Source organism: Sebastes fasciatus, chromosome 5 (assembly GCF_043250625.1).
Source record: "Sebastes fasciatus isolate fSebFas1 chromosome 5, fSebFas1.pri, whole genome shotgun sequence".
Classification (NCBI taxonomy): Eukaryota; Metazoa; Chordata; class Actinopteri; order Perciformes; family Sebastidae; genus Sebastes; species Sebastes fasciatus.
In genome coordinates, this window is record NC_133799.1 from 3,691,773 (window position 1) to 3,708,408 (window position 16,636).

Below are 16,636 nucleotides of genomic sequence, written 5' to 3' on the forward strand. Positions count from 1 at the left end.
AGGCACACGTGACTAACTGCAAACCCATGTTGGCAACGGGTGAGCGGTTGGCAGTAAGCAGAGGTCTTCCAGGGCTCTGAATTGTAACGAGATTCAGCCTCGCGGGTTCACGAGGCGAGACCAGCTCCTCGGGAATTTGATTCTTCTGGCCGTGTGGAGCGAAGTTGGCCCAACTCACTTCATTTCACACATTAAGTGTTGTGTTTGCGTCGAAGAGAGACATTTTCTTTCTGCAGGCGGTCTCCACTACCTCACGGAAGAAAAATGCGAACGCCGCTTCAGTACCCACGGAAAAACGAGCCAAGACAACTTGGTGAGAGAAGGAAAATATTGGGGTCTTTTAAATGCAAAAATTCAGAGGGGGGGGAATGGAAATATGACCATTTTCCTGACATTAAAAGCAGAGCACATCAAGATTCAATCATGATATTTTCAAGAATAGCTTGGACCTCTTCTCTTTTCTTCCCTTGGACTGTTTTTCCATGGGATGGGGGGAAAGAAATGGAAAAATGACACAGTTATGATTTGTATCGTGATGGATGCCAACACAAATTGGGTTTTTTCTCTCTCCCTGTTAAAGGCTGCTGCATAGAAATACCCATTATACATTTACCACATCAAAGGACCATTCAAATTTTTATCATACACACTTCAGAGTGAGAGAGCCAGGGAAACTAAATTAGAGAAACCTTTTAAAACAACAAAATGGGGGTGGGGCATTTTCAGGAATCAAAGTGAGCAGAGGGTCTGTGATGGTATAGTGTGTGGTCCCAGCTTCTCTGTCTCTCTCTCTCTCTCTCTTACTCCCCTGGCTCTTCCTCCTTCTCTCATATTTTCTCTTCCCCCTTTTGTGGCTCTAAGCCTATGAGCTGGCGTGGGCCCTTCCTTACTACACACCCAGTGGGGCTTTAAAAAGGCAGGGCCGGAGGTCTCAGCAGCCACGCACACTCTCTGCCTGTGTCTCTCTCGGTGTGCTGCTCTGAAAGCCGGCTGCGTCAACCTCTCCAGCCTCCAGGTCGCTCGGATTAGAGATGCAGACGCCACATTGCAGGGCCCCCAATCTCCTGCTCATCCTTCTGGGCCCCGTACTGTTGGCCGTGGGCCGGGCCGCTATGGACAGCCAAGGTGAGGGGACAACAGACTTATTATTGCTGCCTGCGGTTGGGATATTAGTAGCATTTTGTGGGCAGACAACTGGACGCGCAAAGGGACTCAAGCAGGTAACCTCAGCCTGGGGAAGGGTGAGTTTGTGAGGACAGACTGTGTTTGAGAACTTCAGCAGCACAGATGTGTAGGTGTAATGGAGATGCACAAAAGCGTGTGTGAGTATATTTTTGCTCGTGTCTACCTGTTTATGTAAAATGTGGGACGCACTGTTTGTCTTTCCGTTGTTTTGGTGTGTGGCAGGAGGAATGTTCCTGTTTGACCTCCTTCACTGTGACTCTCTGTGGGCATGAACGGACAGAAAACCAGTGTCTTCTTGGCTGTTTTTGTCATTTTGACACCTCTTGAGAAACCTCCTCTCTCGTCTAACCCAAGGCCAAATATAATTCAAAGTGTCAGAGAGAGAGATGCATGACTGTGCAGGCACCCACAGGCACACTCGAATTCACTTGAAGCTTTTCTGTACTGCAGATTTACAATTCCACGCATGCAAACACCAAACACCCACACATACTAAGCAGTCAATATCACACACAAACTTGATACTCAACGTGCGAAACCTCTGAGATCCCATCCATCCACCTCTCATTCTCCATTTCTGTGTGTGTTTCCTCGGAGCAGCGCTGTATGAACTGGAGAGGGAACCATCCTATTGGGATGCTCAGGCCAGGGCAACACTGGATGCTGCGCTGAAACTCCGCCCTCGGGAGCACCAGGCCAAGAACCTCATCCTGTTCCTCGGCGACGGTAGGTCATGCTATGTTTATGGAATCTATTCCAGCAAACACTCAACGCTGACTTGGTTGTGATTGAAGTTTGAAAAGGCTACTACTTTCAGCCTCAATGACAAATACGGCTCAATATGCAATGCAAGACAATGCTTGAGTGTGTTCAGTTACTGTACGGGTGTGTTTGCTGTGCTCAGAATGGATCATTGACGGAGAGCGGCTTGGACAGCGGTCTGTGGTAGCGCAGACGTGTGTCTCGATTTGTGAGGGCTGATGAGCAAGTAGTCGTAATAAAACTTTGGACAGTTTTAGTCATGTGTTTAAATGCTTAAAATACATTATGTTTATGTGGACTTCACCAGAAAACTCTTGGAGTTGTGTGAGTAATGACTGAGGTAGAAAGGCGTTAATCTCACAGCTCATCTCATACCAACAGTCAACGCTGGTTCCCTTTTAATCATGAGTGATTTTTCTCTAACCTCAAAGCTACAGTTGGTAACTTTAATACATTTTGTCATATTGGCTCAAACTGTCACTACAGTATATCCCTCAGTAGTACATGAGACCGGTAATTTGTGCTTCCTTTTAGAGCTCCTACTGGCATTTACAAGATTCCACTGCGCCCAAAGAAGAGCCGAGGTGTCTCTAACGCAGCAGTCATTCACTGCTCGTGAATTTCGAGAACTCCGATCAAATGGTCAAACTAGGCAGCGCTGATCAAATATCAAACTACTGTAATGCTTATTTCTCGCCTCAAATGTTTTCAGAAATATATTTTAGAAAATTGTTTAGCTGTAAAATGAGAAAGTTTGTGAAGTTTGATGTTGAAAACAGTCGAGCCAAAACCAAGCATTTCCCACCGGCCGGAGCAAACTTTCTCATTTTACAGCTAAACAGTACACTACAAGATGTTTCTGAAACATTTGAGGCAAGAAATAGACAATTGAGCTAATATGACAAAAAAATATTTTTATAAAAATCTAACTATATCCTGACAGTAGTGCATGAGACAAGTACTCCGAAAAAAATCATGTGCCTTTGTGTCCTCCGGTGTCCTCTGGTGCTCATAATGGCATCTGCAAGATTTCACAGACCGGCGAAAAACAAGCTGATTTGAGGTCCGCTGTCCAGCTGCCGTCTATGAGCGGCTATCAATCACTCGCAAACTCCGATCAAACGGTCAAACTAGGCAGCGCTGATCAAATATGAATCAATATTCTGTTACTGTAATGCCTATTTCTCTCCTCAAATGTTTTCAGAAACATCTTGTAGTGTACTGTTTAGCTGTAAAATGAGAAAGTTTGTGACCCGGCAGTCATGTTGAGATCAGTTGAGGAAATACCAAGCACAGCTCACCAGCCGGAGAACAGCCAATAGGAACGCTGTCTCTCTGAAATGACCTGTGATTGGTCAAAGTCTCCCGTCACTGGCTAGATTTTTTAAAGCCTGAAAACAGAGCCATGAGGAGGTGCAGAAGTCTAGTTATCTCTCAGAACACTTGAATTACAATATGCTGAAAGGTTATTATGGAATTTTTGCCCAATGATGCAAAAAATACACTTCCTACTACCACCAAGTAGTTTTAGTTACCTAAACTTAAAGCTGCACTGATAGATATGTTGTTGAAATGACAGAGTGTAATGTGAAAGGGGTCACTTGCAGTGGCCAACCCACAGACTCCTGACTATGCAGCTCCCCTTGGCTTTATGGAGCAATTTAGTGACTTTCAGCTCATTGTTTAGGTTCATAAAGTCAGGAAGCTTGTGGAACATTTTGCAGCTAAAGAGCCACATATTTCAGTCCAAAACAGAGTTGGACTTCTTCATCAGGTGGCAAGAAACGCGACTCAAAAAGATTTCTAGTGTTGCAAGGCACTGACGTTAACAAACCCTTATTCTGTAGTTGGACAACTTGTTGAACTTTGCATTGCATTTTTGTGCGAGTGCATTTTCTTCCTCACAAAACATTTGCAAAGCTGAATTTGTTAGATATTTTATATTGTGCATGCATTGTTCCATGTTTTCTTGCTAGCATTCTTCTTCTTTGTTGACACGTGACACATTGCTACATCTGTTGGCACTATGAACTGACGATCAGCTGTATAGCGTGAAACCAACTGCAGGATGTGAGTTGCGTCACCCCACATCCTCATGCGTGCGTGATTCAAACAAAATGGGGACCTAAGACAATTGTGCCCCAGCATTACTAGTGGTCAGCAACTTCACAGGGTATCTTTAAGGTGGCAGGGACTCGCGGTCTCCCTGGTGATCAACTCTTGACACGCTACATCTCTTAGCAGTGTAGCCTGGCATTCAGTGACGTTACTCTCTACCAAAGGGACAACTATTGGGGAAACTTGCCATCTGGATTGGATTTGATTGGAACATTTTTCCCATTAATTGTCACTGGTGTGGTATATTTACAGCTGGTGAGGCATGAAAGAATTTTTTGAAAGGGGAGCTGTTTAAAGGCGCATAGATTTAAGAGTGTTTTTCCTGTTAACTACCAGAATATCTGCTTTAAATCAAACCTACTTAGTCACGTTTCTGGGTGGTCGAGGCTGAGTTTTCTTTGTGCATCTCCCCAGTAATGCCCTCCCCAGAGTATGTTCTCGGTTTTATGACTGTGACGTTGAAGGGAGAGTTAAGTGCATCACTGTGACATGGGCTTAGTAAAGTGTGGCTTTCAAAGTCAGGGGTGAAATCCAATAGTGAACCACAGGAAGAGATAAAACAGGTCCCTTAATTGTTTTTGAAAAGCAAAAGGCATATACTGTATGTTTTATGTAATATATGCCAGATAGTGACTTAACAGCAAGTATGTTTTTATGTTATATAGTATGTTCTACCAATAGTGGTCTGAATACGTGCCTGGAAGAGTCAGTGGTGGTCTGTCTGATGATTTAGTTAAAAAATGTGTTTGTACTAGAAAACCACTGCCTTAAATGCCCTGTCCATTTGTTGGTTCAGTTGACGTTAATGACCTTGACATGCGTTCATTTGTTTGTTTAGAGAATTACTGAATCATTCAATCTGACAGTTATAGTCTGAGCTTTTCAAACAAATAATACTTTTGGTCTGGATTTTTGAAATGTTCACCAACTGGACAGATGACAGTATTCTGGGGGCGTTGGGGTCAGAACAGCAAAACCTTCACATGATGTGAATACATTCAGAACATAGATTTCTAAATCGTTGTTTCTTTAGACTTTGGCCAATAACAGGTCATTTCAGAGAGAGCGTTCCTATTGGCTGTGCTCCGGCTAGTAGGCGGTGCTTGGTATTTCCTCAGCAGATCTCAACATGGCTGCCTGATCGCAAACTTTCTAATTTTACAGCTAAACAGTACACTACAAGATGATTCTGAAAACATTTGAGGAGAGAAATAACAGTAACAGAATATTGATTCATATTTGATCAGCGCTGCCTAGTTTGACTGTTTGATTGGACTTTGCGAGTGACTGACAGCTGGCTCTCATAGATGACTGCTGGATGGCAGTCTCCAGCTCAGCTCTGATTGGTTGTTTTCCTCCGGTCTGTGAAATCTTCCAGATGCCATTAGGAGCACCGGAGGACACCAGAGGACACAGAGGCACATGGTTTTTTTTCATATTACCTGTTTCGTGTACTACTGTGAGGATACAGGGACCGTTTTATAAAAATAACTTTTTTTAATCACATTTGCTCCATTTCTACCCACCGCAGCTTTAATATGTCATTCAATATGTCGGTAGACTAAGATAGTGAAGCTAAAAAGAAATATCTTGACGGACCATATCAGTGACTTTACCTGTAAATCATTGTCTCCCAGGGATGGGTGTGTCCACAGTGTCGGCAGCTCGAATCCTTCGAGGTCAGATGGAGGGCGGATCAGGAGAGGAGTCAATGCTGGCCATGGACACCTTCCCATATGTGGCCCTGTCAAAGGTGACGACACAACAATGTTGACCTGTAGCTTAATTCATCAGCAAACTAGAAAATGCATTTCCTGCAGAAAACGCATGTGAATGCTGAAAACTAAAATAAGTATTTCTGAATGCAGAAATGTGAAATGACTTGCATGAATAAATGTTAAAGCACAAATGGTTTGGTCTTTTAACATGTTGCATCTTGCCTCATACCATCCCGCTCTGACTTAGGTAGTCAAACCTTTGGTTGAAGATGGTTTCAAGGGATTTAGCTAAAAACAACCCATTAACTGAAAATGCTGACATTGTGGTAGAAACTGTGAAAACAGGTTGGATTCAGCCTCGTGGCGTCTAATCCCTCAATTATTGTAACTCAAGTGTGAGTGAGAGTGTGAGTGAGTCTGAGTATTCAGTGTCTTTGTTGTCTTCTATATAGTATAGAAATGGAAATACTACTTTAAATATATATGTATTTACTGTCCTGTACTTTAATGGTGTTTGTGCTTCTACTCCACAGACCTACAGTGTGGATAAGCAGGTAGCGGACAGCGCCAGCACGGCTACAGCCTACCACTGTGGGGTGAAGGCCAACGCTAAGACGGTGGGGCTCAGTGCTCACGCCGTAGCCTACGAGTGTAACACCACCTTCGGTAACGAGGTCTACTCGGTGCTACGGCGTGCTAAAGCCCAAGGTAAAGACACTAACTGGCTTGGCTAAGTGTAATATAGTGGGCGTAATGGAAAGGTCAACTGGTTTGAATTACATTCTTATCTCAAGATATGCAATGACCATAACTGCCTTGGAATAAAATATGAGGAATAAAACAATTATCCGATAAGCATGTTCCCTGCTACTTGATTCGTCACCAGCTATAGTTCAATGTTCATAATACGTCTAATTAAGAGATCATATCACATTGGCGCCCTTTCACTTTCGGGCTTATAGTTATGTATATAACATGCACACCGTATATCATTTATGTTCAACTGTCTGTGTGTCAAGTAAGGGATAATGTGTAGAGAAATCAATGATTTGACACAAAATATTAATTTAAAAATTATTTTATTGATTTAAAGATGATTGTATGGCTTTTCTGCTAAATAAAAATAGTCCTTTCTCTGTGTATGGAGATCAGGATTGTGTCCATAGCAACGGTCTATTATTCATAGCAACGGTCTAAGAAACACCAAACCATAGAATGCTATAAATGACCAATCAGAGTTGAGTATTCAACACAGCTGTGTATTGGGTTTTGGATTACTGCAGATATATAAGCTCTGTGGCAAACACACATTTATGATACTTACACGTTTTGTTCAGCAAGATATTCTCCACAAATGAACACCACTTTTATGATTTTTGAAGTGTAAATGTAATCGCCATAAGTAAAAAGCTAACGTTAGGCTATAAACGAACTACACCACGGTCGCATGAGCGCGAGTAAACACAACGAGGCTGTAAAGACGGACGAGTCGGCGTGACGACGTTAATAGTCTCATTTAGCCACTTGTTAGCAACCGTCTTTTTAAGACACATAAAGGCTTCAAAATTCACGAGTGGGATATCTACTCTATTTTATGTCGTAGAGCAATACGTTAAAATCTCTTCAGCTTGTGTTAACCACAGACCTTAACCACAGACCTTATTTCAGGCATCTAACCAAAAACCCATTCAAAAAACCCATTGACTTCCAGACGACGGCACCGGAAGTGCTCAAATGCGAACTCATTTCTAGGTTTTAGGACTCGTTCCCGTAGCACTCTATAAGGCGTGTTTATGATTCGTGTGTGAAGGATCAGTGTCCCTTATTAGAAATATTATGCTCACTGTATTTATGTTGGTTATGTGTCCGTGGTCTTACATCTATACATCTTTATACTGGAATATTTCCCATAAAGCCATACAGTTTTAATTATAGGCTACAAAATTTCTATGAGGCGGCACTTTGTTGTACGAGGTAAACCTCAAAGGTTGAAGCCAAAAAAACTAAGTTACAATGTAATTGGGATTTATTTTTACATTTTTTATTGAATTATTGTTAATTAGGCCAGCAAATACTACGATATACTACACATATAACACTACAATATACTATATATATATATATATTTATATATAAGGATCAGTGATTTTCATTTTTTACTCATTCATCGCTGTAGTAACAAGCTTTTCTAAAAAGCAATAAGTTATGTGGTGACCTGGAACCTCTCTCCCACTGGGCTTCATTACTTATAGTCAGAAAGGACTGTGGGACTGTGGCTACACCCATCAGTCTTATTATTTCTTCCTCCAGAGCAGCTTTATGTCCAAGAACATTTGAGTTCCCACAGTCATTTGTTAGTTGTTATTTTGTACCAATGACAAAAACGTTTACATGGTGTGTGATTTGCCTTTACAGTTTTACCTCTTGTTTGGGTGTGTCTCTGCGTTGTCCAGGTAAATCAGTTGGCGTAGTGACCACCACCCGTGTCCAGCATGCCTCCCCGGCCGCTGCTTATGCCCACTCTGTCAGCCGCAGCTGGTACAGTGACGCAGATCTTCCTATCAGCGCCCGCCGACAGGGCTGCGTCGACATTGCAACACAACTGGTCACCAATTTTGACATTGATGTAAGAACAATTCCGCTTGGCACATTTATCTTTTTGATAGCTTAATGCATTTCTCAATCTTGATCCTCATGACCCATAGAGTATTACTGGTTTAAATTGTAGCCATATAATAAAAAAAGTATGGTAACACTTCATTTTACAGGTCTGCAAATTTCATAGTAATTAGTTGATAATTAGCGAGTAACCTACTGCTTTTTGGGAAATAGCAGAATATAATTATTAAATAATGTTTATATAGATATAGAATAATAATAATAATAATAAAAGTCCCAAGTCAAGATAGCCAAACAAAGTAATTTTTGATAAATTTTGAGGTAAATATTGGTGTAATTTGGCAGTAATTCCAAAGAAATTTCAAATAGGTTACTTGTCAATTATCAGCTAATTACCATGAAATTTCTGGACCTGTAAAATGAAGTGTTACAATAAGTATTTACACCTGGTAGATGGAGATAACCACAGTGCTCTTCTAATTCTTCAGTACAATGACCATCACAGGCTACTAAACATAATGATTCTGTGTGGTGTCATTTAAGGTGATTCTGGGTGGAGGGAGGATGTATATGACGCCGAAAGGCACCTTGGACCCCGAGTACCCTACCTCCAACTCTCGCAAGGGAGACCGCAAAGATAAGAGGAACCTCATTGACGTGTGGCTGAAGGCTAAACCAGTAGGATTGTTTATTTAACTTTTGGATATTTCCATATATTTTAAGATACGAGTTAAAGGTTCAAGTGTCCTCTGGTTTGTTTTACAGAACAAGAAGTCACACTATGTCTGGCACAGGAAGGAGTTCGATGAGATAAATGTGAAAGCTACTGATCGTCTTATGGGTGGGTATACTGTAGCTGTGTCAACACAGGCAAAGACACTCAGGAGTTGACAGATAAACTTCTTATCTAAGTTACGAAACCCTCTCAATGGCTCAGAAGCAAGAGGATTCCAGTAAAATCAGCTTTACAGCCATAAAATAGTCATGACGGTACACCATAAATGCACAGTTAGCTGGTATTATCAACCCTAACTACAGCAACAAAAATGAAAAAGGATTAAGGCTGTGATTATGCGTATCATAGTAATACAGATACAATTGTTATCATCATGCACAGTTATATTGCTTTCGTGTATGTGTTACAAATAAATGTGTACTGTCTGTAATCTTTACTTTGCATTGATGACCTTGGAAGCAGCTTTAACTGAGAATTCTTCATGTGTTTTCTCTCGCTCTGTTTGCTCTAGCTCTGCCAGTTTAGATTTAACTCAGCATTACCACCTTACAGTACCAAAGTCTTTTAATTCTATAATGTCTTCAAAATATTCTCTCCTTTTTTTTCCCGGCGGTTTCAGGTCTGTTTGAGCCGAAGGACATGCGATTCGAGGTTTTCCGGAACAGATCACGTGACCCCTCCATTGTGGAGATGACGGAGAAGGCCATACAAATCCTTAGCAAGAATCCCAAAGGATACTTCCTGTTTGTGGAAGATGAGTACTATAACACAAGTTTTCAAATATAAAATCATTAAATCATTATAAGAATCATGAAGAATTATGGTCACGGTGATCATTTATACCTTGCGGGACTTTTGTGACCCTTGAGTAACACTTTCTATAAAGCCCATGTCTATAATGCATTATAAACATACTTATCATGCATTATAATCTGCTCATAGCACTGTGTAATTATATTTATAAGCACTCATAAATATTCATAATCCTGTATAATATTAATCATAACACATTATAAAACATTTTAGACTGACTTATAAAGTCAAGCATCATCACATCACATCACAATATTTCATAATTACTGTTCACTCACTGACATTTTTTTGCAAGGAACATAGTGTATTATAATTCCCATAGTTGTAATACGCTATATTTTTTATAATGCATTATAATCACCATTATAATAGTGATTATAATGCATTATAATCACTATTATAATGTGATTATAAGTTACTGTAAGTGGTCATTTTTTGCTTTTTAAGTAAGGTGAAAAAAAACACATCATTAGATCTATGCAAGAACAATACACAAAACATTGTAAAATTATTTTTTACTTTACTTAAAGCAAATGATGACCACTTAGAGTAACTTACTATGATCCTTGCAACAAAAAAAGTCAGTGAGTGATCAGCAATTACGAAGTATTAGTTACTTGACCTTATAAGTCATTATAAGATGATACAGAATAAGTGGATGAGATAATGATACAGTGCTATAAGCAAATTGTATTGCATTATAAGTATGTTTATAATGCATAATGGACATGGTACTTGACCTTATAGAAAGCGTTACCCAGATTTCTAACCTAATGATTTAAAGAATATTTGAATGTCGTTGTAAAACAGGAAATTCATTCTTTAATTTTTGTCTTTAATGTTGTCTTTAAGATAGATTACTCTACAGCACCAAACACTTATTTATGAAGAATGTAAGGCAAAAACAACATATATGCTAAAATGAGTGTAGAGGAGGCGTGCTAGTGAAATGCTTTGAGCCAGGTCTAATTCATTGTTTTGTGTTGTTCTGTTACGAGGGAGAATTGATCATGGCCACCACGACGGCATTGCCAAACTGGCGCTGACAGAAGCTGTGATGTTCGACCGAGCCATTCAGCGCGCATCACAGCTAACCAGGGAATCCGACACTCTCACTGTGGTCACCGCTGACCACTCCCACGTCTTCACCTTTGGTGGTAACACACCTCGAGGAAATCCCATCTTTGGTATGGTTCCAAGCACAAACACTTGAATGCAGTCCAGATTGAAATTGGCATGAAAATCATACTCATAATAAAGATTTACAAAGTACAGGGGGAGAAAACGTGGATTTATATTCGGATGCGGGCCATAATGTGGTAAATAGTAGAACTAGCCTAGAATGACTAGTTTTATACATTCATGTATGGAGTTGATGACATAGTTTTGGAGATTGAGGTTGCGTAACTTGCGAGTTGAAAGCTTCTAATTTGTATTTGTCTCATAAAGTACATGTGAGCCGTTTACTGGTAATGCCTCTAAGATACTGTGACCAATGTATTATTACACGCCTTCTCCAATAATTTTTTTCATTCAGGTCTGGCACCAAAGAAAGCCGATGACAAAATGCCTTTCACCAGCATCCTGTACGCCAACGGCCCCGGTTATGTCCATATAAATGGAACCAGAGGGAATATCACAATGGTGGATTACTGTAAGCACAAACTAATGTCTTTCAGATGTGACACTCGTCTGTGCTGATGTGCGTACAGACAGCGAGAACTTATGTGGTTACGGCTGACTCATGCCTGCGTTTTCCTTTGGAAAGCAAAGATGAAATATGATGTTTGTGGCATTTGCTGTGCTGTCTTCTGCTCTGTTCCCTGCACAGGCCTCATTGTGTGCATGTAACCGTACTAAAAAAAAGCTATTTGTATTTCTTTGTGGAACACTGGACAGCAATGATCCAGTTCCTCCTCCTCTTGTTCTGCACCATTCACTTTAGTCATTGCATGAGTGTGTATACTTGAAGGTGGAAATACCTCTATTCAGGGATGAATTACCTTTTGAAACCCCCAATTTTGTGTTTCTGAATGTTTTTGGAACCAGTAGTTGTGTCTGAAAAGTGCACACTCAACCCATCTGGCACCTTAAGTAAACATGCAATTACAAGTGAGGGATTCTTTCTAAAACTTTATGTATCCATCTGGAGAAATATGAAGCACTGTCAGCATCTATATTCTGATGAAGACTATGAGGCCAAAACACTATTGCAACATTTTTTTTAGAGACGTAGAGGTATGATTAGCCAAAGGTTACAAGATAACAATCAATCTACAAAACGGCAAAGAGGACCCTTATCTAGAGCGCACCAAAGACTACACTCTTTTTCTATCATGACTTCAAGAACACTTTAGTATCTTACTTGGTTAACAGTTTTATATGTTTGAATTCTGGGAGGAAAAAGTTATGGAATATGTCAGTACACTTTAGAAAGTTCAGGCAGCAAAGTTAGTTAGTTAGTTAGTTAATTAGTTAGTTAGTTAGTTAGTTAGAAACGTTATTGTCCTCGATGTGGATGTGAAAACTTCTGTAATTTCATCAAAATGATTTAAGTTATCCTATGGGTGTTGAAAATGTTGTAATTAAATGTAATTACAGAAGATTTTCCAAACACCATTTTATGGGAAACACCCACAAAAAACATCTACTGTATGAGGAGAATGTAATCTTAAAGCTAGCCGAAGGTGCTCTCTTTAGTGAACGTTCAGTATTTGAATTGACAAACAAAGGGAATCCGGTGCTGCGAGCAAACTGTGACATTTCTACCCTGTCACAGTGAAGAGTGCAGTTAATCTTGACTGGCATCATGGTTCATTTATGTTGACATAGTCTATAGAAGCTTTGTATTGTACAGTTAATGATCCAAGCAGAGAGTTGCCTAATAATACAGTGCTTGGTTACATTCTACTCACATTTCTCTCCTATAGACGATGAGGAGTACATGCAGCAGGCTGCCGTCCCTTTGGATGCCGAGACGCACGGCGGGGAGGATGTGGCCATCTACGCCAAAGGCCCGATGGCTCACTTGTTCCACGGGGTGAAAGAGCAGAACTACGTGGCCCATGTCATGGCCTACGCTGGCTGCTTAGAGCCCTACACAAACTGCCCTCCTCACCCCCACAGCCGCCCCTCGAGCGGGTGTGCGAACACAACCCCGAGCCTCCTGTTTGGCCTGCTTAGCCTCCTCTGGTTCCTCAGATGACCCCAAACACATCAACACACACACACTTACATAAATACATTGTATGCATGCAGCAATAAATGCACTAAACATTCATAGAGTATAGAGCACACACAATCACTGTATGCACACAGGCTGGCGAAGTCAGAACGCAGGGAAAAATATACAGTACTGTAGCCTTTGTGTTAACAGAAATACTCGCATACATCCTGGTGTATATTCACATGAGCTTGTAACCTAGAGTGCATCCAAAATGCAGGCTTAAACATGCATGTAGTCGCTGTTATTCAAATACAAACTAACAAACAGGCAGGCTAGAACGCAGACAAATATGCAAACATTAATTCACACGCAAGCAGCTCTTTAAGAAACACTCCATGCAACTGTTGCCATTGTAGAGTCATCATCATTTACTTCATAAGGACTATTTACAACCTGTACTTGCAACATGACTACTAATTTGCACTAACTAGTTCTTTCAGTAGTTAGTTTGATTTTTGTACTCTTTTTCCAAAGTTCAATACAAACTCTGTTATCAGAACTCTGCTTGCTCAGAGCTATTAAACATTTGCAAGGAGCTGTATTTACTATTTACACATTAATCTGAGGCTTCAACCAGAATAACTTGAAATAAGCAAGCAGGCTGAGGGCTCACTGTTCAGCTCTACACACAGCTGTTGATGAACATGACCGTCATTGTCCAGATGGAATAAATGACTATGACAGTAACGTGAACGAGCCATCGTGCCAATGCCAAGCTGCGACACCAACAGACCTTACGAGTATTCATAAAGATGCTGTACCTCTTTCAGGAGTGAAAAATATGTAGCTTTTAAGTTTTTTTTTAATTTTTTTTATCAAGTTTGTATCTTGACCTCATTGGTTCCAAATAGTAAATCTGCTTTCTGTCAGATCACTTGATATGTAATCTGTTTGGATTGTACATGAATGTATTTTGTAAGCAAATATTTTGTATTTTTATACTGTGTTTTTGCAAATGTTACTTAAATAAGGATGACAAAAAAACACTTTTTCTTGGTGAGTCCTTTCTCCAATTTATTTGATAGCAATTGTTTTAGGTAACACTTTATTTTATTAGAAAGTAACTGATATTTGGGACATTTTCTGGAAAGGGTTTGCTGATTTCTAACGCAAGAAATATTTAGAAAGGACCTATTATGCTTATTTTCAGGTGCATACTTGTATTTTGGGTTTGTACTAGAACATGTTCACATGCTTTAATGTTCAAAAAATGCTTTTCTTTTCTCATACCGGCTGTGCTGCAGCACCGTTTGTCACCATCTGTCAGAAACACTCTGAACATAGAAAGAGTCATAGGCCTTATTATACATCTATGCTTCAATCTCACAGCTCGTACAAACGACCTTTCTCTTACGATGCCACACTGTCACAACAGTAGTGAAAACATTCCCAGTTAAGCAAATTCCATGGCATTGACCTTTTGGAGAAACTCAAGGTCTTTTCCGTGGAAAGCTGTGTCCATCTCGTGCTCATTGTCATTTACTTACATTTTTTTGTGGATTCTACTCACTTGATTTATTACCTCAGTAAACATTGTAAACATGAGTTTATGGTCTCAATCGCTAGTTTAAAGTCTTCTTCAATACAGCATGAAGTTCATTTAGTAAATTATGGTCCCATTTAGAGTCAAATGGTTGCAAAAAAAATGACAAACTCAAGGCGGCTTCAGAATGTCAGTCCACAAACCAATGTGTAACGTCACAGTGCCTACGTCAACTTCTTGTCTATGGCTGTCATATGTCCAAATGTTGATGCTGACAAAATACTACGTGACCTTGTGACGGTCTGTCTGAACCACAAGGCCCGTCAGAGTAAAACTGCTGAGGATTGTTTAACCACACTGCTGAAAAGCATCCCACAGACGGATATAAACTCCGACCCGACCACCTGTACACACACAGACTCACATGTTACCAATTATTTCTGCCACAAATTCAAATAAATGGTCTTTCTGTTAGAAAAGTGTTTTAATGAAGCAGTAGTTGGTTGAATTCTGGCCTCTGGCCTACACGTAAATATGAGCTGTATATTGTGAAACGATAATAATATTGTGCCATAAAACACTGTAATCATCATCATCATCATTACCTGATGATTGATGGTGGCTATAAGACAATATTGAGTAAAGCTGCTTCTGGTTAACATTCACCATAAAGTGTTGTGTGTTACAGCTGTGTTTGTACTTTAGCTGAACTAATAAACACAAAAATAAAAATAGATAATGGGCCAATTAGATCACAGTTAAGATCAATGATTATTAAACCTCATGGACATCATCTTGCATTTGTAGGGACCCAGCATCTGGCTGGTTTCAAGTGACCTCATGACCTCAGTAACCTGATCCTTGACCACAGGACTCATCTCAGTCCTCATTGGCTACAGTAACATTTCACACCTAGGTGTGAAATTCACACAGAACAAAACCAGAGGAATGTTCTTTGTTCCTTCTCTTTCGACTCTTTCTTCTCATCTGCTCATCTCTCCTGACGTGTGAGAGGTGAGCTGCTGCGCTCTCTCTGCTCTTCATCTACTCAACCCAGGCTGACCTGGTTGAGGTGAACGGCTCTCAAGTCCAGAACTTGCAAAACAGTTCTGGTTCTGATCAATGGCCTGTTAGGAAACAGCCATTGCAACCAAGGAACCAAACGGCAGACGACGCGAGTGCTCTGCCCTTTCCACCAGCTAACTTCAAGCTATCAAGCAAAGAAGTTAGCACCAAACTAACAGCAAAGACGACCTCTTTGACTTGGAACCACAACTTCAACACATGGAATCACAAAACCGGTTCTTCCATGGATTGGTAACGTACTGGGCCTTAGCATTAGCAATCGCACAGGGCTGAGCAAGACTGTCCAACTTTGATTTCTAGAAAGTACTTGTATTGATTTGGTTTAATGTTATTCATTGAGTTTGACTGTGTTGATTTATCTGTATTTGATTTTTGGGTAACTGCCTTCGCCACATCTGATGTGTTTAGTTATGCTTCACATAGACAAGGTCTTGCATGCAAACTAACCATCTTTTCTAACCCACTGCAGATCTAACACACATAAAGATCACATACAGAAACTGTGAATTAGTTAAACATAAACATACAGCTTCAGATAATCTTAACCCCACATCACCCCCCCCCTCTCTGTCCTTCTTCTCAGAAGAACAAAGAGGTCATGTGGTGACATGCTGATGGCCATCTTTGATTCCGCCATCTTTGATTCCGCCATCTTTGATTCAGCCATCTTTGTAGTTTTACAGTGCCCGCCATCTTGTTTGTAGGCCATACAGACATTTTGAGACAAGAACCCATCTTGTTTCCCCCCCCTCTCTCTCTCTCTCTCACACACACATAATGGTGCCCCGTGTGAGGCATAGTATTCTTGTTGGCAAATGTTCATAATTGTGCAATATTAATTTTCAGCATAATTTTTGGTCAAAAACAAAAATTTCATATTACACTTCTAA

General features: G+C 40.4%; 1 protein-coding gene across 1 annotated transcript; it reads left to right on the forward strand.

The window, feature by feature from the left end:
• Window positions 1–958: 958 nt before the first annotated feature.
• On the forward strand, window positions 959–13,977 carry alpi.1 (alkaline phosphatase, intestinal, tandem duplicate 1). The gene is made up of 11 exons (XM_074634572.1): window positions 959–1,125; window positions 1,786–1,911; window positions 5,703–5,818; window positions 6,317–6,491; window positions 8,237–8,409; window positions 8,946–9,080; window positions 9,168–9,243; window positions 9,758–9,892; window positions 10,947–11,138; window positions 11,489–11,605; window positions 12,882–13,977. Exons 1-11 carry the CDS (start codon window positions 1,032–1,034, stop codon window positions 13,154–13,156), a joined length of 1,614 nt encoding a protein of 537 aa, XP_074490673.1. The 5' UTR covers window positions 959–1,031; the 3' UTR covers window positions 13,157–13,977.
• Window positions 13,978–16,636: the final 2,659 nt, after the last annotated feature.

Coding starts and splice junctions, on each gene's coding strand:
- alpi.1 (XM_074634572.1), top strand. CDS start 1,032: ATGCAGACGCCACATTGCAGGGCCCCCAATCTCCTGCTCATCCTTCTG. Junction 5,819..6,316: donor CATATGTGGCCCTGTCAAAG/GTGACGACACAA, acceptor TCTACTCCACAG/ACCTACAGTGTGGATAAGCA. Junction 9,081..9,167: donor TGTGGCTGAAGGCTAAACCA/GTAGGATTGTTT, acceptor TTTGTTTTACAG/AACAAGAAGTCACACTATGT.